Genomic DNA, 21,339 nt, shown 5'->3' with positions numbered 1-21,339 from the left:
CTCCGAGGAACACAGGTGGGCAGGCGGCGCAGAGACTTCCGCAGCGTCTGCAGGCCGCCGGCCGCCACGCTGGGTGTCACCCGCGGCCCAGGACACGGGGGGCGGGCGGGGGCACCCCCGGAGGTGCCCTCCCACGGGCAGGGAGGATCTGGGGAGGAAGCCAGCCAGGTGTCCACCCCCAATCCCCGCGAAGCTCACCCCAGCCCTGGAGGCCGACAGGTGGTGACGGCACCGTGGCAGGGCGTCCCACGAGACCCAGTCCCAGACACCATGTGTCCCCACCGCGGGCCCCGCTCGGGCCCCGGCCTGGGAGCTGGTGAAGCCACACGTCTGCACGTGCCTGTAGCAGGGACGCCGTGTGTATTTGCCCATTCTCAAAGCTGTCAGGCCTTGTGGATATAATTTAGATACTGTTTTTACTGATTACAAGTATGTGCCGTCATAGTAAAACCCCGGAGAATTCAGAAAACCGTAATGAACCACCTTTCATCTTAGCCCTGTGAGCTCCCCAAGCCGCACTCCTGTTCCGATGCCCCGGAGGGAGGCTGTGCTGCGCAGGGGACGGCGGGCGCCCGAGGGGCACCCCCAGTGCCGGCTCCAGGGCGTTCTCGAGCACAGAAATTTCAAGAGGACGCTGGCCGGTCGGGGCAAGCTGCCCTCCCCAGATCAGCCCGTGAGCGCGTGAAAGCACTTGGGATGTGTTAGATTCCCGGCTTGAGAAGCCCTGACTCTGTTCTGAAGACGGGGGTGCTTCGATTTCCGCGTGGCTAATCCAGGCAGGACCCTCACCCTCCCCGGGCAGAGAGAAGTGTCTGCTGCATCCGGTCACCTCGGAGGGCAGGCAGCGGGCTGGGCCTGAGGCCGGGCCACCCCCTGGACTGGGCTGACCTGGTCCCACGTGTCCCTCAAGCCAGGCGCTTTTATTACACGCCTGACCCCTCCCGTCCAGCATGGTCAGCACATCTTACTGGGCAGTTTGCCTTTTTAAAAACCGCGCTCTGGTTTTAAGTGAACAGCTCCTAATTAGAGTGCCGTACAAGGTACCTGGGGACCAGGTAGCGTTGAACGCAGGCTGATGGGCACGTCCTGGGAACACGGCAGATCCACAGAACCAGGACCCGGCCCCGGGCACGTCAGGGGAGCAGCCGGGAGCCGTGGGGGGTTGCCTGGACGTGGGTCGAGATGAGAGAGAAGCACTGAGCCCTGCTTCTGGGTCTTGAGGGCGGCCGGGTGCCCAGAACTGCCCGGCAGCGGGGTGAGCACCGGGCGATGCCCGCGGGCAGACAAGGCGTCCCAGACAGCTCCCTGTTGGTCAGGGTTGAGCCAGGCCTGCTCGTTGGGAGTGGCAGCCCCGGTGCAGACACCGCGAGGCGCGTCTGACCCACATGCAGAGCCTGCAGGGGCCTGGGGAGGCGCCCAGAGGACCCCCAGTTTAAGTCGGAGCGGAAGGCCGCCTCTCGGGGGAGCAGGGGGCTGAGGGAGGGCCAGGTTGGGCGGAGGGGGACGGGCCGGGGTTGCCCCTAACCACTGCACAGCCAGGAGACTCGGCTGCCCTTTCGGGCCCCCGACTCCCTCCACCCCCTAACCCCCCACCCAGCCTGTGCTGAGCCGACAGCTGACAACCAGCCCCTCTGACATTTAGGGAAAAATACTCAGAATCAAGAGCAGAAAGCAGAAATTAAAGGATTTTCTTGGTAAAGGTCAGAGTGGTTTCTCTTATTTTTGTTTGAAAATGGTCTGTGTTGAACCATTATGACAAGGCTAAATGTGTTAACGGGCAACGGAGCAGGGCCGGCCACCCGCGGGGGGGCCGGGGCCAAGTGAGACGGCACACAGCCAAGATAGCCTCAGCACCGAGAGCTCCAAGGCCGCTCGGAAGGGTCGTGGGTCGGAGGGCAGGGGCAGGCCGATGCAGAGCTGGAGCCAGCTCCTTCCGAGATTGCCCCGCTCCTTCCCTGGGGTCTCGGAGGGCCCCGCTCCGTGGCACATCCAGGCCTGCACCTTGTCAGGCCTCCTGCTGCCCTGCTGGGCCTGCCGGGGGATCACCCTTGGGCTGCTGGGCAGAAGGGAGCCTTTAGTTGCAGACGGCCCTGCTGAGGTGTGATCCACACCTGACGCTGGAGGGTTTTCATCCGCCACAGAGAAGGCCCATGCCCACCGGCAGTCGCTCCCCTTTCTCCCTCCCCGACCCCCGTCCCAGCCCCCGTCTCGGCGGCTCTGCCTGCTGTGGCACTCGCCAGAGCAAGTGGAGTCACACCGACGGGCTCTGGCCTGGCGTGTGCTCTCGAGGGTCGTCCGTGGTGTCGTGTGTACAGAGCGTCGTTCCTTCCGTGGCTGCACTGCACTTACCTGTTCGCCTGTCGATGGTTGTTTCTGCGTTTCGACTTGCGTTGAATGTTGCTGCCGTGAACATTCCTGTACCAGTTCCTGTGTGGATGTGTTCTCACTTCTCCCGGGCACATACCCAGGAGTGGAATTGCCGGGTCACGTGGCTCACTCGTGAGGAGCCGCCAGACTGTTTGCGCAGCGCCCGCTGTGCCCGCCTTCCTACTTCCCCGCGTCCTTCCCAGCACCGTGTCGCCCGGGTTACAGCTGTCCTCACGGGCCTGAGGTGGGTCTCACCGTGGGCTCCATTTGCGCCTCCCTAAAGACAGGATGTGACCATTTGTCTGTGTCCTCGGGGAACCTAAAGACAGGGGGTGGTGTGACCATTTGTCTGCGTCCTCGGGGGGAAAGGTCCGTTCGGGTTGTTCGCCCGCTTTTTAACCGGGTCATTTGTCTTCCTGCTGTTGAGTGGTCAGAGCTGCCGGTGGGCCCTGCACACGAGTCGTTTATCAGGCGTATGTCTTGGCGGGGGCCGTTTCTCAGGGTCTCCGTGGGCCGGGAGGAGCGTGTCCACCTTCCCCCGAGCCTGGGCCGCCGCGTGGGTGGGCCAAAGGCGGCGCTGCCCCACTTTCTGGTGGCCGTTAACAGGAATCTTGGTGCAGCGGGCGCCCGCCAAGGTGGAGCCAGGGTTCCGGCTGGCAGGCGAGTTTGGGGGTCGGCGGGAAGAAGCCTTTCCTGGTCGGCTGCCTGGGAAGGAGGGGGCTCTCCCATGGGGCGTGTGCGTGTCACCGGGTGTGTCCCTTCCAGCCTGGGATTCCCCAAGTGGAGTGGTGGCCTTCATCAGGGGTGGAGCTGACTGGGCCGGATGGGCAGGGTGGGCAGGTGGTCGTTCCGCAAGTGGGGGGCTGGCCCACGGTGGCCGCCACCCTGCTCGCCTCCTGACTCCCCTGAGCTGCCCCGTCAGCACCACTGCCTTGCTGGACAGGGTCGCAGGCCACAGGCTTCTGTCTGGTGTACGACGGCCTCTCCCCAGGCCTGCGCCCCCAGCAGGCAGACCCCGGGGGTCCTAACTCACCTGGGATGGGCTTGCTGGCAGGTGAGGCCCACGTCAGGGAGCCATCTAGGGTCTGAGAGCTGCTGCAGGCCTGCCCGAGGAAGGGAGGGGGCTTCCCCGTGAGCCCTGCCCAAGTGTTTGGGCACCTTCGGGCCTCTGTCCACCCCCCAGCTGCCCTGCACCCCCGGGAGCACCTGCCCTGGGCTCGGCCCTGCTCACACCTGCCTTGTGACCCAGGCCAGCCCTGAGCCATCTGGGCCTCGGTCTCCCCACTTGCACGTGAGGGCTTGACCAGCTAGTTTGGGGGTCCCACCGTGTGGCACACACGGTGTTTAAAGGCTGGTCTTCTGAATCACTGGGGGACAGGCCCGTCTTCCTTTGTGGCACCTCCCCAATCACAGGTGGCGCATTTACGTAAAGAAGCAGTGAAAGGAATTGGCTTCTCTCGGGTTCTCCAGGACTGCCTGGCCCCCCACCTGCCGCCCTTCAGCAAGCCCCACCAAGTGGGCTAGCTCCCAGCGGTGCCCTCAGCTGGGAGCCCCTCCGTTCCATGCCCGAGGCCTCACAGCCAGAAGGGGCTGGATTTGAACTCGTATTAGCGGACTCCAGAGGCAGCCCCGCCACCATGACAGAGAGCCCTGACGTGCAGCAGCGCCCGAGGGCAGTGGGTGAGAGGCCCTGACACAGCGGCCCCTCGGCCGTCCCCCTGGCACACGGGGCAGTGTGAGACCCGCCTCGGAGCGCCTGCAGCCTCATGGCTTGTCACAGGGCCCTCACGCCCGGCACGGAGCGTCCTCACAAGGGCTCGGGTCTGAGGGTGGACAGACCCGGAGGAGCTGGTGAGCTGGCGTGCACACCCCCGTCCTGGCTTCTAGGTTCCAGAAGCGTGGGTGAGACCCACCACCCAGGAGGCCCGAGAAACAGCCTCGCCTGGGGGGATGTGCCTGGACTTGGGCAGATGGCCCGTCCGCGTCTGGAGCCTGGGGCAACGGGGGATTGAGTGGGGCGACCCGCCCAGGGCCCACCTGCTAACGGCATCTCCTGTGTCTCCCGCCCACCCTGCAGGCCGCGGGACCCTCGGGCACGAAGATGCAACTGCTGGAGACAGAGTTCTCCCGGACGGTGCAGGAGCTCATCGAGCTGCACCTGCTGCGGCAGGACAGCATCCCCGCCTTCCTCAGCGCCCTCACCCTTGACCTCTTCAGCCGCCAGACCGTGGCCTAGCCTGCGGCCCCCCGCCCCGCGCCGGCCGCGCCCCCAACTTCCGAAGGCGGACGAGGGAGCCGGCGGCAGCCCGCTCAGGCCTGTCCCTTGGGGTCCCAGCCCCACCAGGCCAGCTACCCCATCCACAGGCCCCGGCCTCCTGCCCAGACGGCCGTGAGCGTCAGGGCCTGATGGGGACTCCTGCGTGCCCCCCAGCCACCTGTGCACAGCTCTGGCCAGCAGGGTTAAGCGGCTCAGGGGTGCCCCTCCCCGACCCCTGGGCTCACGGCCACTCTGCAGGGACAGGCCACCACTTCGTCACCCTCCGTCCTGGAGAGCAGGTAGGAGGCAGCGGTGGGGGACCTCAGGGGCAGTGCTCTGGACTGGCTTCCTGTCCCCTCCCCCAGGCGCCCCTACCACACCGTGCTCAAGCCTGGCCGTGACTGGAGCTGGTGGGTGAACCTGGGCTGCCGGCGAAGTTCCCGGCGCTTGTGAAATAAAGGCTCCCCTCAGCCCCCACCCGGCTCACTGTGTGTGTGTCTGAGCCCCTGGGCTGACGGGCTGCCTCCACGCACACAGCTCGGCACCCCTGCTGTCCTGACAGCCCCGCCCTGTGTGCCTGTTGCAGGAGCGGCGGTGGGTACCCCTGGAGCCCGGCAGGGTGGGTGGGAGCGGCCTCGGGCGTAGCCTCACCTACGGTGCTGCCCCACGGCAGGTCTCCAGGCCATGGTCAGGGGAGGTGGGTGGGGAGGGCCAGCATGGGGTCCCTCTGCAGAGCCCAGAGCCCTGGGAGGTGTGGCCTGTGCGTCTGGGGCTGCCCCGACCCCCTGCCTTTCACACCCCACCCCCATCACAGTCACTCTGGAGCTCGGTCTGTGAATGGGTGCCCAGACAGACAAGGCCCAGCCAGGCCCAGGGTCACAGCAAGGTCAGCACAGGCCCGGAACCCAGAGCCCCCCGGCTGGTTTGACGGCCAATACGTCCCCACTTCACAGATGAGAAGACTGAGGCTTGGCGTGCAGACTGGCTTCCCAGGGCCAAGGCTGCTCGGAACTGGACTCTGGTCCGGCTGGGGGCGTCCTGCTCTCCTCACCCCCTCAGACGCTCTGGGCGCCCTCGGCGCCATCTCGCAGGGGAGGAGCGAGGCTCCATGTTTCTTTGTCGTCACGAATCGGGGGGAAGGCAGCGACGCTCGCGCAAATCTCTGCCGAGCCAGGCGGTGGTCCCGGGGGTCCTGCGCTTAATGAAGACCCCCAGTTGGGGGTTTCCCAGCAGATGTCAGAGTGCACCTTCCTTCACCCCTCCTTCCACACTGGAGCGGCCCCCTTCCTGGTGCCACGGACACACCAGCACAGAGTGAAGTCGCATCTCGGGCTCTGAGCCCCTCCCTGCGAGGCTGGTGGGGAGGGGCCTCGTCCGTCTCCCTCCCTCTGTCGGGACCCCCAAACCCACAGTGGCGCTTCCCTGCTGCTTTGTGGGAGCAAAGGTCCCACAGATGATGTTGGGCCCCAGCCTGGGAGTGGGGGACCAGGCCCTTGTCTCGACTCTGCCCCCGTCCCCGGTGCCGTGGAGGGCTGGGGCTGGACCCCCGTATGGCAGAGGCTGTGTCCCTGTCACCCCAGGCCTGGCCCCGGCTTGCCTCCCGTGTGAAATCGCTGAATTCAGAGGCCAGTGATAAAAGGCTCAGGTCAGAACTTGACTCAAAATCGTTAGCCCACACAAACGCACTGCGAGGCCCTTGTGTGCGCCCGGCACGCAGACGGCACCTGCTAGAGGGCGGCTCCCAGATGGGGCAGACGTAGCCAGTCCCCGCTCAGGGCAGGCGGGAGCGGCCGGCTGCTGCTGAGATGGCCCGGCTGGTGGGGTCACCCTGGCCAGAAGGCCAGGCCGGAAGCTCGTGATCTCTGCCCAGGGGTCACCACAGGGCCCACGAGGGGGCGCGCGGGCCGGGCAGGTGCCCCCGAGCGTGGTGGTCTCGGTTGCAAGGCCAGAACTGAACTCCAGGGTCCCCGGCGGGAGAGGCGCGTGCCGGAGGGTTGGGGGCGGAGGGCTTGCGCTCGTGCCACGGCCCTGACTCCCACTGGCGACGCATGGCCCCAAGGCCAGGTCGGCCCTCCCCACTGCCCCTCTCGTGCCATGGGTCCCTCAGGGCCACACGTCCCTGGCCTCATGTCACCTCCTGAGACTTAATCCCTGCCCGGGTCCTGCAGTAGCGGCGCTGGGCCCCCGCCCAGCACCCGGCCCCGTGTCTGTGGGAGGACAGGGTGGGCGGCCGGCAGCCAAGCCTCCCCAGGCCCAGCCTCCCGTGAGCACCCGGACCTGGTCTCACCCCCTGCCCTGGGCTCCTCACACCTCCTTCCTCGGCAGGGGGGTCCCTGAGGCCGCTTCCAGGTGGAAAGCCCACCCCCGGCCCGGACCACCCACCCAGCCCCAGGCTGACAGCGCTTGCACGGAATTTCAGGATTTCCCTCCCAGAAGAGGGGCAGGAGGCGCCGTCCCCCCACCCCCGGGGCCGCGTCTAGGTGGGATGGGGCGCAGCGGCCCCCTAGCATCCTCCCAGGTCCGCTCAGTCACATGCCACTGAGTTTGCCAGCTGCCCGCCCCGCCGCCTGTGGGGGGCTCTGGGTGCACTCGGGTGGGGAGCCAGGCCCCGGAAGGTTCTGGTTCTGGCAGAGACCCCACCGCTGCCAGCTCGTCAGTGGGCACCAGCGCTACGTGGTTGTTAAGCCGCTAATGACTAATTTTAAGGGATTAGTGCTACGGCGATAAACCTTAATTGCCAGGATGGAGCGGGATTTGGCGTGCGACAGCCTCCTTCCGGCGTCCCCAAGGCTCCCAGGGAGGACAGCGCCGCCTGCCGGGGCCCCCGTGGGACCCCCGCCTCCCCCAGGGCCCGGCCCGCCTCTGCATCCGGAGGCGCCAGCTCAAGGATGTGAGCTGTTCATCGTCTCTCTCCCCTCCCTGTGCGCCTGGTTCGTGTTCTGGAAATGAGTAAACCTCCGGGCTTTCTTTAGCTCCTCATGACTCAGGTGTGGACCACGACACGCGGTGTCCCCCAGGAGCCGCCTAGAAATGCCGGGACCCACTGGGTCAGAATCTGCACTTGATGTGACCCCACGCGGTTCACAAGCCCCGTTCCCGTTTGCGAGGCTCCCCCACCCACCCGCCCCTGATTGAAACATCCCAGCTTACAAAGCTCCTTCCCATCCCGTGATGATCCCGCAAGTTGCGTCTTGTCCGAGAGGAGGCCGGGGTTCGGAAAGGGCAGGACCTGCCTCAGGCCGCAGGCAAGTCCGTCAGGCCCGGACCTCCTGGCTGGGGCCAGCAGCCCTCACGACCCAGCTTCTGGGTCAGACCTGCCTGTTTTCCTCGTGGTTCAATGTCGTCAGGATGCCAGGACCAAGGAAGGGGCCGGGCCTCTGTCCCCAGGCAGCCTCAGAGGGGTGACTTAGAGGTCCAGGGCGTGGAGTCTAGGGCAGGACAGGAAAGGGTGTGTGCTGTGCGTGCGTGCAGGGCTGTGTCATGTGTGTGTACATACGTGTGCGCACAATGAGGAGCGGTGGCTTTACCAAACTGCTTAAATTCCTGCTTCGGCCAAGAGAGGGGCAGGGCCTTGCCCACAGTCATACAGCACAGGGGGCAACGATGGCGCGCGTTCTGGTGCCTGTCTCGTTGTGGTTTCCATTTTCTTCTCATTCGTCTCTGTTTCTTCAACTGCACAATTTTGATGCACTTTCAGTGTAAAAGGAAAAACCATCAGCAGCAGAAATGTCAAGTGAAGGAAGAGCCCCCTTGGCCCTGCCCCAGCTCGTCCTGTGTGATGGCCATGTGCACCTGACACACGGGCAGACAGCGCAGGGTTTGGGCTCACTGGGCTCCTGTGTGGTTTGAAAATAACTGGCTTGTTCTGCAGCTTGGCTTTTTTCCTCACTTAACAGTTGTCTTGGAAATTTTCCACAAAAGTATCTACTGATGTATTTCATTGGGGTTTTGTTATTTCCAAAACACGTAAGTTTTATTGAAAACAATAACCTACAGAAACACCAGATTCTCAGTTTAAAGTAAAATTGACAGCATCTCTCAGAACTTCCATACTTCCGAACCATTTTGGTCATTACTTTAAAAACAAAACCAAAACAAAAACTCATTTCCAGGTGCAAATTAACAAGTCTTGCCTGCAAACCTTTCTCTTGTGGTTCTGTCCCCGCCCTCCTCGTGGCTCCAGATTTTCCAGAGTGAGCAGAAGGTTTGGGGTGATTTCCAGTCGGTTAATATTTCTGGGAACTGGACTCCATGGCGAGCCTCAGACACACCAGCCCTTGTCTACCCACCACGGGGACCTTCTCCCCAGAACCCCGCCGCCTCGTCCTCCCTAGTGGGCAGAGCTGTGTCCCCAGATTCATGTGAATTCCTGTGCCTCAGAGGTGATTAAGTTAAAATGAGGCCGTTAGGCTGGTCCCTAATCCCATAGGACTGGTGTCCTTGTAAGAGGAGGAGGTTGGGACACAGACACGGGGCCGACCGTGTGAGGACGCAGGGAGAAGACTGCCGTCTGCAGGCCCAGGAGGGAGGCCTCGGGAGGAGCCTGGATCTCGGATTCCAGCCTCCGGACCCTGAGAAAGTCACTGTCTGTTGTTTAAGCCGCCCTGGCTGTGGTTGCTCGTTATGGGGGCCGGGGGGAGGGGGGAGGCCCAAGCTGACGCACACCTGGGCCTGCTTGTCCTTCCACCTGGCATTTCTTTATGCATATTTTGCTTATAATATATCTGAGTTACATAGAGTATACATAAAATACACATTTTCCATCAGCTTTAGCGTCTTCTGTAGAACTGCCCTGATGACAGAAGTAGCATGCAAGTCGCATACGTAATTTGAAATATTTTAGCAGCCACGTTTAAGAAGCGGGTGAAATTAACTTTAATGAATATATTTAACCTAATACATCCAGCACTTTATTTTAACATGTAATCCATGTAAAAATTAGTTTTGCAATATATACAAATATTGAATCATCGTGCTGTATACCTGAAACTAATACGTCAATTATATCTTAATTTTTAAAAAACTAAGTTCTCTAAATTACATGTATATAAATTAGCGAGACATTCATTTACCGTCTCTCAGCGCTGAGCCTTGGAAACCCAGCATCTTGTTGTGTGCCTGCTGCCCATCTGGGTCTAGACCAGCCACATTTCAGGCGCTCAGTGGCGAGTGCGCACAGGCCACCGTATGGGACTGGACAGCCCTCGAGCGCCAGCACCACGGACGGCGGCCGAGGGTCCTGGGCACCTGGCGGTGCCGGCTCACGGTTGCTTGAGTATTGCTGGGAAGCCATCATGTGTGTTAAATGTGCCGCCAGACTGTCTCCCTGCCTGACTGACGGAGAAGTGTCTGTCCTAGCAGGTCACCCGGGAGTTCGTGGAGGTGCTGGCAGAGCCGGGAAGTGCGGACGGAGGGGACACATGGGCCCGGGCTCCCTCCTGGGCTCCCTGCCCGGGGCCCCCACCTCCTCAGTGAGTCGGGGGGCCCAGGCTGCCCAGGCAGCCCACACGCAACGACCTGCGAGGGGCTCCTGGGGACATCTCCTCCCCTACCTGAGCCTCAGTCTCCGCATCTGGGAAACGGCCTGACAGCAGGGCTGGCTGTGGGCCCCTGGGAGCCACCCCCAGGCCCTGCCCAGGGCCCCTCCGCCTGAGCCTGTGGGCTCTGCGTGTGGCCTCTGTAATGTGACACTATAATTAGCTCAATTAGCAACAGCCTTCATGCCGTTTTTTTCTTTTTTTTCAAACTTAAAATGGAAATTAAATTTTGCACCAGGTTTACAGGCTGTTAACGGAATTCACTTAATCAAATCCCAACACCTAGTCCTTGAAAATGAGAAATTAAAAAGGTCTGCATTTGCATATTCATGTTTTTAATAGGGTTCAGAAGGTATATTTGCAACTGATGAAAAGGATTAATTAAATCTAATTTGCATTGGTGGAGCATCTTAACCCCTTCTGAGCTGGCCCGAGGCTGGGATGGCCCAGACGGCCAGAGCGGCCAAACCCAGCCCGGACAGGTGGCCAGCGACACGCTGGCTCCTGAGCTGCTTCCTGCTGGCCACGTGTCCCTGAGACCCCACGGTCCGTGCAGCAGTCGAGCCAGGCCTGGGCCCACAGCAGCTCCTGCAGCGACCATGCTGGGGCCAGCATGTGGTTTTTACTTAGAAAAAGGATGTCTGGGGATTTTCTTTTTCTTGTAACGTTCATGCCGTCATTGTAAAGTGTTTGGAAAATGTGGGAAAGTCTCAGGAAGAAAATGAAAAGTCATTTATTACCCATCACCCAGAGATGATCGCTGCACATGCTGGACGCCTGTCTTCTGGGCTCGCCCCCAAGAGCGTGTGTGTACGTGTGTGTACAGTGTGTTGCGTGTGTCAGTGCTTGTGCACGACTGCCTCCTCACCGGGGCCAGCAGTTCGCACACACGTGTCTTGGAGCCAGCATCCCCATGTGCCGTTTAGTGGTATTTCTGTTTCCGCCAAGGACCCCAGTCTCTCTGTGACCTCACGTCTCCCGCACAGGACCGGCGGGTGCCAGAGACAAGCAGGAGCCCGGCCCCGCGGGCAGCAGGGGGTGTTGTCAGCGACCCCTCAGCAGGGGAGCCGTTAGTCACTGGGTGACTCCATTCCCCGTGGGTCTCACAGGTCCACGCGGGTGATTGCAGCGCGATGGGTCCTGGACCAGGAGGACGCGGCTGCCCGCGGGAGGAGTGCGCCTGAGAGAATCCAGGCCTGCGGGGAGGTTGTCGGAGGGTGCGTCCCTCTCTTTTGTCCGCAGCGACCGCAGGAAGGACTTGGGACGCATTGAGAGTAACAGATGAGGAAGGACCACGTGCAGAGCCATGGAATTGCCTTGGCACCAGCTTCCGTGTAAGCAAGCTGTAAGGTTTTTCTTTCTTTCTCGTCGGGGCACGTGTCACCTTTCAGCCCAGTTCTGCACATGTGGACAAAGGCGGACGATCGTGTGCTTCACCACCACGTCTCCCCCGGCTCCCAAATCCCCACCACCCCCCCTTTTTTTTTTTTTTGTGGTACGCGGGCCTCTCACTGCTGTGGCCTCTCCCGTTGCGGAGCACAGGCTCCGGACGCACAGGCTCAGCGGCCATGGCTCACGGGCCCAGCCGCTCCGCGGCATGTGGGATCCTCCCGGACCGGGGCACGAACCCGTGTCCCCTGCATCGGCAGGCGGACTCTCAACCACTGCGCCACCAGGGAAGCCCAATTCCCCCCTTTTTAAGTCCTTATGATAATTTGTGTGCTGTCCTAGCTGCTAAAACAAAATACCACAGACGGAGAGGCGCAAACGACAAACATTTCTTTCTCTCGGATCTGGTGCCAGCAGGCGTGGTTTCCAGCGAGGGCTGCCCAGCTCCTGGGTCCTCATCCGGCAGAGAGAGCTCTGGTGTCCCTTCCCCTTCTCACGAGGCCACCGTCCTGTTGGACCAGGCGCCACCCTCGTGACCTGTTTCACCTTAACCACCCCTAAAGGCCAAGTCTCCAAAGACAGTCATGGGGTGGGACGGAGGACGAGGACTTCAGCGTATGGGGGTGTCCTTCAGCCACGGCAGTAGGTCTTGCCTAATTATAAAGGCGTTTGAAGCAATTTAAGCAAATCTGATATATTTAGCTTGTGGTTTTAATTAAACGTTTGGAAGCATTTTTGTAATCAATATCTAAGTCTCTGCGAAGTTTTACTGGTTTTTAGTTGGCATTCATGAAGTGAGCGAGCGTTTAAGCATTAGGGAAATGTGCTCTAGAGACGCGTAAGATTAGTGAATGCATCGCTGGATGACGCACGCAGCAGGGCAGTGAGATTCCGCTCCACACGTCGAGCCCTCAGAGACAGGAGGTGCCCAGCCAGACGGAGGGGGCCCGGGTTCACCCGACAGCGTGTCTGCCAGGGCCTCGGCCCAGATGTCAGGGAGGAGAGAAGGTTCTCACCCCAAGGGCGGAGGGAGGCAATGCCGACGCCCAAACAGGCCCCTCGATGGGTGACTCTCCGAGCTTGCCCACCACCACCCTCTCCTCCTCGGCCCAGCAAGGGGCTCCCGGGGGCACCTTTCTAGATTCACAACTCCCGTTCCGGGAAAAACTCCAGGTCACGGGCAGCTCGCCATTCAAAGGGGAACAGGATGGGTGGAGAAGGGGCAGACGAGGGAGGGGTTTCAGGACCTGAAAGGGCAGGAGCAAAGCAGAGGCCGTGGGGCATCAGGTCAGAGACCCAGAGCGGGCAGCCGGCGCCCCGACGAGGCTGGTGAGGGGCCACACAGTGCTGGGTGTGACCGAGGAGAGGACGGAGTGTGGGCAGTGCCCCCGGGGGGAGAGGGCACGTCCCCAACTAAAGGAGACGGAGTTTCCAAAGGGCCGGCTCCCGGGAAGAACCCAAGCCCACGACTTCCTGGAGCATCGGGGCCAGGAAGTGGACCCCGCGGGGGAAAACGTGATGCCGGGGGACGGCGGACCAAACCCAGCTTTTGATGGAAGGACGGTTCTGAGCTAGGATTTGACATTCAAGGAAGTTGCATTTCGTGAGTTAAAGCAAAGCAAACACCCACAGGTACCGGGCGCTCAGAAAGCATGCCCACCTGTAGAGTCCTTCTCAGAGGCCTGTCCCAGTGGACCTAACAGTGGGGCAAAGCTTGAGCGTCCGGGGGGAAGGGTCTTTGGCGGTAAGCACCCAGGTCGGCTTAATTAGAACCACGTCTGTTTCTGTTAAGTCTATTAAGCCGAATGAAACATTAATCGTTAACTCCTCGAAAGCGTACGCACCAGGCGTGAGTTGTTCATGATGCTTGGGCATGGGAAAGGTTCCACTTCTGTTTGTAATTAACTTAGCCACGTAGCACGTGACACAGTCCAGGGAAAAGGTCACGGGTGTGAGCGCCTCGGGGACCCCGCCCCTCCCCCATATCGTCATAGTGCTGCTGGGAAGCGCCCCGGCCCTGCTCCCCTGCACCCCGAGTTCCGAGCTCATGAATCCGCTCACTGTGTCCTCAGCTGTCACACACGTCACGCTACGCGACGTGTGGTTTAGTGTTGCTTGCTTTCGTGCTTACTCTGTAATCAATGCAACTCTTCCCCACTCAGCGCAGTGTTTCTAAGTTCATCTGCGTTGCCTGGGTAAAATTCCATCGCATAAATATACCCCAAAAATGTATTTTTCCACTCACCCGTCATACAGACGTCTGCGTCGTTCCCAGCGTTTTGCCTCGAAAAGCAACATGCTGTGAACATCACGGCGCGTCTCCTTGGGCTCAGGAGCAAACGTTTCTTTAGAATTTAACGAGACGTGGAGCTGCAGGACCGTGGCGTCTGGAAACTCTCAGCGTTACAGGACGAAGCCTAATTATTTTCCAAAGTGCCTGGAGCCGTTGGCGTTTCCACCAGCAGGAAACCCGCGTCCCCGGCGATGCTCGCTCGGGCCCAGCCAATCCGTGGGTGCAGTGTAGCGACTCTGGGGTCTTCACGTGCATTTCCTCCGGTTACCAAAGGAGTGAGCATCTTTGCACGTGTGTGTTTGTGAGAAGCTTGTTTGCATCTTTTAACCATTTTGCTGTGGGCTGTGGGTCCTTTTCTTCCTGATTTTTACACTCTGATACTATCCCTTTGCTGGTTTATGTGTGGAATCATCTCCTCCCACTTTGTGACCTGCTTTTACACCCTCTCTGTGTTATTTTTTGATAAACAAGTTCTCAGTGTCAACACATTTTTCAATCTCTTCGACGCCCAGCACGTGTGTCTTGTTTATTAAGTAGCCTTCCCACCACGGTGAGGTCGTAAAGATAACCCCCACATTGTCTTCCACAAGTGATTTTTATTTACGGCGTGAGACAGAAATCCAATTTCACTTTTTCCACATGAATAACTAATTGTCTGAGTAGCATTTGTTAGATGGTCTCCTCTCTCCCCAGCGGTCTTCCCCAGCCTGCGCGGTCATAAATCAGGTTCCGTGAACCAGTAGGTCTGCTTCTGGGCTTTTACTCTTTTCCTTGGTCACTAAGTCTATCCCAGGATTAACGCCAAACTATCTTAATTACTGAACTGCTAACACTGCAAGGACAGGGCCTGGAAGGGGCCGTGAGGGGGCTTCTACGTTCTTGCAATGATCTTTGCTGTTTTCTAAAAGAGAATACTTCTAATGTCTCACGGTCATAGGTTGTAGGTGGATTACAGGTGGAAACTTTCTTCAGGGTAAGAAAGTTCCAGTGTGTCCCTGTTTCCCTAAGAGTTTTTGTAATGTACGTTTTTATTGAAGCATAACAAATATGAATAAAGATGCACAAATCGTAAGGCACAGCTCTGAATTTTCTCGTTTTCTGGCACCCAACACGCAACGTTCCCAGGACATCAGAAACCATCACGTGCTCCCTTCCAGTATGACCTGCCGCCTGCCGCCCGAAGGTGACCTTCACACCTGGAGCAGGTTTACCCGTTGCTGAACTTGACAGAAGTGAAATCAGTAGGTGTTCTTCTGTGACTGACTTGTGACAGGTCGGACCACACTGCTGCCAGTGGTTTTTTCCCCAGCTTTTTATTATGGAAAATCATTTAGCGGAGCACCGCCTCGATTCTGCCATTAATATTTTACTACATTTGGTCTAGTACATCTCTATCCATCTATCGTTCCATCCATCCTTATTTCTTAACGCATTTCAGAGTAAATGACAGACATCAGTACCCTTCTCAATAGACAGTTCAGCCTCTGTAAGATTAACTAGAGTTCACTCTGTTTACAGTTTCTTTCTTTTGAAGTCCAATTTACCAATGAAACGTAAAACCCTGCAGTGACAAATGCACACACGTGTGAAACCCAAACCCCCAGCAGCACACAGCACATCGGCATCGTTCCAGAAAGTTCCCTCGTTCCCCTTCCAGGTCAGCCTTCAGCTCGTCCCCCGAGAGGCAGCCGCTCTCTGGTTCCACCCAGCTTTGTGGAGGTACACTTGACGCCCCCAGGTCGAGGGCACCCAGACTCGGCTTTGGTCGAGCTCCCAGCGCCCCCGTGGAAGGCACGGGCTCTGGCTATTCCACGTGCCGCCGACACTGGGCGTCCCACCTCCTTTCACGCTTCCACCCTGACGAGCGCTGTCTGACCGTGGTTCCCATGTGTGTTTTGCCGGTAAGCGATGCGGCCGACGCCTCTCGGGTGTGTGTTGGCCCTTCGCGCGTTGTGCTCTTTTATTCCTTTGTATCTCTTTAAATCTTTTGCCCGTTTCTCCCCGGCGTCAGCTGGCTCTGTTGGCACCACGCGGGTTAGCCTCAGGTTAACTAGTTTCCCCTGCGCTAGAGCCTTGTTAAGGACTGGATGGCTCCCTTCCCTCCCCCTGCAGGAAGCAGGAGGGGCTCTTAGCAGACATTCACTCTGAGAAGCTGGCGGGGCTCGTGGAGGTCAAGCTCACACAAGCGTGGGGACCCTGGACGGGGTCCCCTGGAGTCACCACCGCACAGAAGAGTCCACGTGCGTCCCCAGCACTGTCAGTTACGGCACAGGCCTCCCTGCCCGGTGCTGGCGTCCTGGAGCTTTCTCTCCGGTAAGTCGTTGATTCTCTGTGTGGGTGGGCCGCCCGTCTCCAGCTCGGGGTCAGCGTCTGTCCTGTGGCCTCCCCCCGCTAGGACGGGTCTAAGAAGAGGTGTCGGTTTCAGGTTGTTCAGCCTTTTACCTGTCGTAGGACGGAGTGACGACTCCAAGCTCCTTCCGGGCAGGACCAGAAATCGAGAGTTATCTTTCTGCTTGTTTTTGAATCGGGTTGCTTTCCTTTTTCTTGTTTGTGGGATATTCTGGGTATAAATTCTTTGTCAGACATATGCGTTACAAATAACGTCTCCCAGGTTGTGGGCTTGCCTATTTATTTTCTTAATGATGTCTCCTGACGAACAAAAGTTTGCAGTTTTAATTATCTCATTTATCACTTTTTAATGGTTAGTGCCTTACGCATTTAAGACAGCCTTGTCTAGCCCAAGGGTATGAGGATATTCTGTGTTCTAGAAACTTTACGGTTGAACTTTTATGTTTAGATATACGAGCCACCTCAAATTAGTTTCACGTATTGTGTGAGGGCAAGGCTCATTTCTTCTTATGAATATCCAGTTACTCTAGAACCCTTGACTGAAAAGTGCATCCTTCCCTTCTGAATTATAGTTGTTCCCGTGTCGTAAGTCAGGGGCTGTGTATATGCTGGTCTGTTTCTAGGCTCCACGTTCTGTTCCGTTGATCACTAATCCCACACTCTCTGAATGACTGTAGCTTTCTATTAAGCCTGGAAACAAGGTATCTAGTGAATTTTGCTAAGTTTGGTATTAATTCTAATAGTTGGTGGAGTATCTTGGATTTGCTCTGCTCACAATCACTTGACAGTTCACTTCACCACATCTGATTTCTACCATTTTTTTCTATCCCTTGCCTCACTGCGTTAGCCAGGATCTACTACACCGTGTTATGTAGAAATGCTGGTTGTGGGTGATCTTACTTTGTTTACAAAGGGGGCAACGGTTTACCGTTGATATGATGTTACCTGGAAGTTACTTTGGTACCGTTTGACTTAAGAAACTAGCATACTGTGCTGCTCATAATTTTCGGAGCTTTTATTGTGAAAAGCATATGCTTTTTCTGTGTCTACTGAGGTAACCGCATGGCTTTTCTCCTCTCCTCTCCTCTGTTGATACAGTAAGCTACGTTGATTTTTTAAAGTGTTGAACCGACCTTTGATTCCTGGGATAAACCCCACTTGGTCATGGTATACTATCCTTGCTGCGTTCAGTTTGCTAGTTTTTTTAAAGAGGATTTTCGGGTTACGTTAATGAGGCATATTCTAAAGTTTTCTTGGAGCGTCTTTGTCTGGTTTTCTTATCAGAGCAATGACGGCCTCGTAAAATGGGTGTGAAGTGGTTCCTCCTCCTTCCGTTTCTGAAAGCGTGTAGACTTGGGTTATTTCTCCCTTGAATATTTGGTGGAATTCACCAGGGGAAGCCATCGAGGCTTGGACTCTTACTTCTGCTCTGTTTTTAAGTATGAATTTCATTTCTTTAGTAGATATGGGACTCTCCAGTTTATTTTCCCCTTGAGTGAGCCTTGGTGGTTTGTATCTTTCAAGGAATGGGGTCTTCTAGGTTACAGAGTTTGAGGACAGAGTTGTGCTCCTCCCCTCAGGAGTCTGGGGGCCGTAGTGATGTCCCTTTTCTCGTCTGTGATTTCGGCAATTGATTATTTCTCCTCTTCCTCTTCCTCCTTTGGCTAAAGATTCGTCAATTTTATTGACCTTTTCAAAGAACCAGGTTTGGGTTTCATTGATTTTTCTCTGCTGGTTTTCGCTTTTCACTTTCACTCAGTTTGGCTTTTTTTTTTTTTTTAATATTTCCTTCCTGCTGCTTTGCTTTGGGGTTAATTTGCTCTTATTTTCCAAGTTTTGATGTGGATCCAATCAGACAGAAACCACACTGTGATTTAAGCAGGGGGAGTTCAATATAAAGGAAGTAAAGCCTTATCGGCCAGTGCAGGGGAGACTATAAAAATGGAAAGAGAACTCTAGGGGTCCCTAGGGCTCAGGAGAGCAGGACAGACCTGGGCCGCGGGGGGCGGGTGGTCAGACCTCCCTGAGCAAGGTGGGGTTCTCCACTGGGTGGCAGAGAAGTTTGCTGGTTTTCTGGGCAAGAGCTGGTCCACACCCCTGGGAAAGCAGGGCTGAAGCTAGGCAGGCCTGGGACGCGCGGCCTCTGCACGGGGAGGGTGTGGGGAAGTCAGGGACGTGCAGCAGGGAGTGGGGGGAGCGGAGTCCAGGCGGCCGCGCAGGCTCCGGGGAAACAGGGAGCAGCCTTGCGCCCTTCTGCGTCCGACTTTCCCCACCGACCGCCCGGCAGCCTCAGCCACCCTGCCTGCGTCACGGGCTGGACCCTCTTAAGGCAGAAAGCTGGGGACTCAGGACACTCAAGGGGGCAGAAAGAAAAGAGAAAATCTGAGCACTGTGATGACTACGATTTACTGAGCAGGCAAATAAGTTCTATCACTTTTATTCAGGCAGAGAATATGCCTCTTTTTTTTCTTTTATACATTTATTTATGTATTTATTTTTGGCTGCATTGGATCTTCGTTGCTGCACGGGGGCTTTCTCTAGTTGCGGCGAGCGGGGGCCACTCTTCATTGCAGGGCGCGGGCTTCTCATTGCGGTGGCTTCTCTTGTTGCGGAGCACGGGCTCTAGAGCGCAGGCTCAGTAGCTGTGGCGTCCGGGCTTAGCTGCTCCGCGGCATGTGGGATCTTCCCGGACCAGGGCTCAAACCCACGTCCCCTGCATTGGCAGGCGGATTCCTAACCACTGCGCCACCAGGGAAGTCCCGAGAATATACCTCTTGAGTCCTATGTAACATTTAGAAAGATTGACAATCTATTGAAACACAACAAAAAATATCAATATTTATATTTGGATTATATTCTCAAACTGCAGTGTGATATAACTTCTCATTAATAAGCATTTTATAATTAGACTTGAAATAGTCTCGTAAGTAAGTCTTGAGTCAAAGAGGAAATAAAAATACCGCACTTAAATTGTATAATGATGAGGGGAATGTCATATGTTTGATTATGGGATTCAGCTAAGACTTTGAGGAAAAAAACTTCAGGATTAAATGTTTCCATTAGTGAACAAAAAATAATAAAAGCCAAGAATTTAGGAAGACATGAAAACACAGCTAAAGGGAAAACAGGAAGAAGGAATAAATGAAAAACAATTTATATTTTTTAAAAAACGGATTATTAGTGACATGTGTAAACCCTAAAGCTGATTCTTGGAAACCGTATTAACACGTGAAGGCAGGTATAGTGTGTGGTTTAATAAGGCATCCAGGTGGTTCTGATCGTGCCGAAGTTTGTAAATCACTGTGATAGTAAATCACTGTGATGGTGTCTTTTAAGGTAGATGCCCTCCAGGTGTGGTCCATGCAGTAGCAGCAGCATTGGCGTCACCTAAGATCTTGTCGGGAATGCAGGTTCCCTCCGTGCCCCCCCTGCCTCCCCCCCCCCCGCAGATGCTCTGAGTCAGAGGCTCTGGAGGCGGCGCCCAAGACTCTCCTTTAACAGGCTCCCCAGGAGATTCTGATTGAGATCCTGAGATTACTCCCCGCAAAGTACAGTAAGAAGCCAGGGCAAACCTGCAAATAGGGAGGGGAATTCTGGAAGCCTGCAGACAACACAGGAGCCTGTGTCTGAGAGGCTGCAGGTTCCCTGGGGCCGAACATGGCTCTGATACAGGTATTCTGTGCCCAGAGGGACAGGGCACCATGCCCAGGACACAGAGGGGAGTGGATCAGGGACCCCAGCCTAAGGCCAGCACACAGCAAGGGCTACACCCTCCACGAGCCTCAGCCAGGGAGGAAATCGTCTCAGCCTTGGTCCTGGGAAAGTCGGGGTTTTTTTTTAAATCCCCCGGGAATCTGTGGCACTGGCCAGCCACGCTGTGGGTTTGGAACATGAATGTTATACCCTGCATGTTCCCTAAGTGGCAAAGTAACGATTACCATTTGAAGTGCACCTGTAGTGCCCCAGGCATCTGCCTGAAGCCAACACAAATCTTCTCCGAAGGAACACACCCCAAGCCAGGCCTCATAGAATTTCCATGGTCAAGGTCAAACATATATTTATTTATATATTTATATAAAATACAAATGTGGTTCTGTAAAATCACAAAACATACAAGAAAGAGATCACCCCAAATAACAAACAGAACTAGGTCCGTAAAGACTCAGCAAAAGCAGGAGATAAAAGAGACGTGTTTAGTATGTTTAAAGACACAAAATAGGAACATGAAGACATAATAAAGAATATAAAAATTAAGAAAACTATAAAATAGAACAAATATAATCATGAAAAAATTTTAGTCATTGGAAAGATTAAACAGATCAACACAGCTGAACAGAGAATTAGAAAATGATGAACTGAAAGTAGACCCAAAGAGCAACACACTGAGTGCAGAGCAGTGGAAGGGCTGAACGTAGGGGAACACAGCTTGGGAGAGAATCAGGGCGCTGGAAGGTGAGTCGGGGAAGCCCCAGGGATGTCGCACAGAGAAAGGGGTGAACAAACAGCTCAGGAGACGCGGACGGTCAAGTGAGAAGCTCAGTCTGTCTAACTGTTGCTGCTAAAAGAAACACTGGGGAGAATGGGGAAGAGATGGCTGAGAACTTCCCAGAACTGATAGAAGATACCAATTCCAGAGCAGGGAAGCACAAGTGAACCCAGTGCAGGGCAAGGAGAAATCCACTCCTAGGTCCATCACAGTGAAACTGCAGTAAACACCAAGACAGACCTTAAAAGAAGGCCACCTACACACTCCAGTGAACAGACTGAAGTCTGACTTCCTAACAGAAAATAAAGGAGGAACAAAGAAAAGGAAAAGGAAAACCAGCTTCCAAGTTTACAGGGAAAATAACTGTTGTAGAAAAGGTGTGTAACTGTGTATCCAACAAAATTATCTTTCAAAATTGAGGAAGAAGAATGGTTCCAAGAGGAGGTAGGTATGAGGTGCAGGAAGAACGTTAAGAAAATTGTGGATCTATAGATGCCTCTATAATCAAATACAGATACATCTAAGTTATAGATGTAGAGGCACAGCTAAACCAACCATGATGACACTGTCTGCTTTGTAGAGTTAAAAAACTAAAACGACCTGACAGAGAGACAGCATGTGAGCTGGTGGGGCAGTGATTCCAGTCAAAGCAGTCGGGTTC

General features: G+C 56.3%; 1 protein-coding gene across 10 annotated transcripts in view; it reads left to right on the top strand.

Moving 5' to 3' along the window:
* Window positions 1-21,339, top strand: part of MAD1L1 (mitotic arrest deficient 1 like 1) — a 380,571-nt gene that overhangs the window by 320,339 nt on the left and 38,893 nt on the right. For 3 of the 10 annotated variants that reach the window (XM_089895518.1, XM_089895519.1, XM_022563541.3), the window contains one exon: window positions 4,445-4,719. The exons of the other annotated variants lie outside the window; for them this stretch is intronic. In XM_089895518.1, coding sequence (XP_089751644.1) covers window positions 4,445-4,603 — 159 coding nt within the window. In that variant the 3' untranslated portion in view covers window positions 4,604-4,719. Of the gene's footprint in view, window positions 1-4,444; window positions 4,720-21,339 lie in introns of those variants that run through there. 10 annotated transcript variants of the gene reach the window in all.

Source organism: Delphinapterus leucas, chromosome 15 (assembly GCF_059928025.1).
Source record: "Delphinapterus leucas isolate spDelLeu-1000000601 "Yukka" chromosome 15, BTC_Dleu_Yukka2, whole genome shotgun sequence".
Classification (NCBI taxonomy): Eukaryota; Metazoa; Chordata; class Mammalia; order Artiodactyla; family Monodontidae; genus Delphinapterus; species Delphinapterus leucas.
This window is presented reverse-complemented; position numbering and strand designations above follow the sequence as displayed.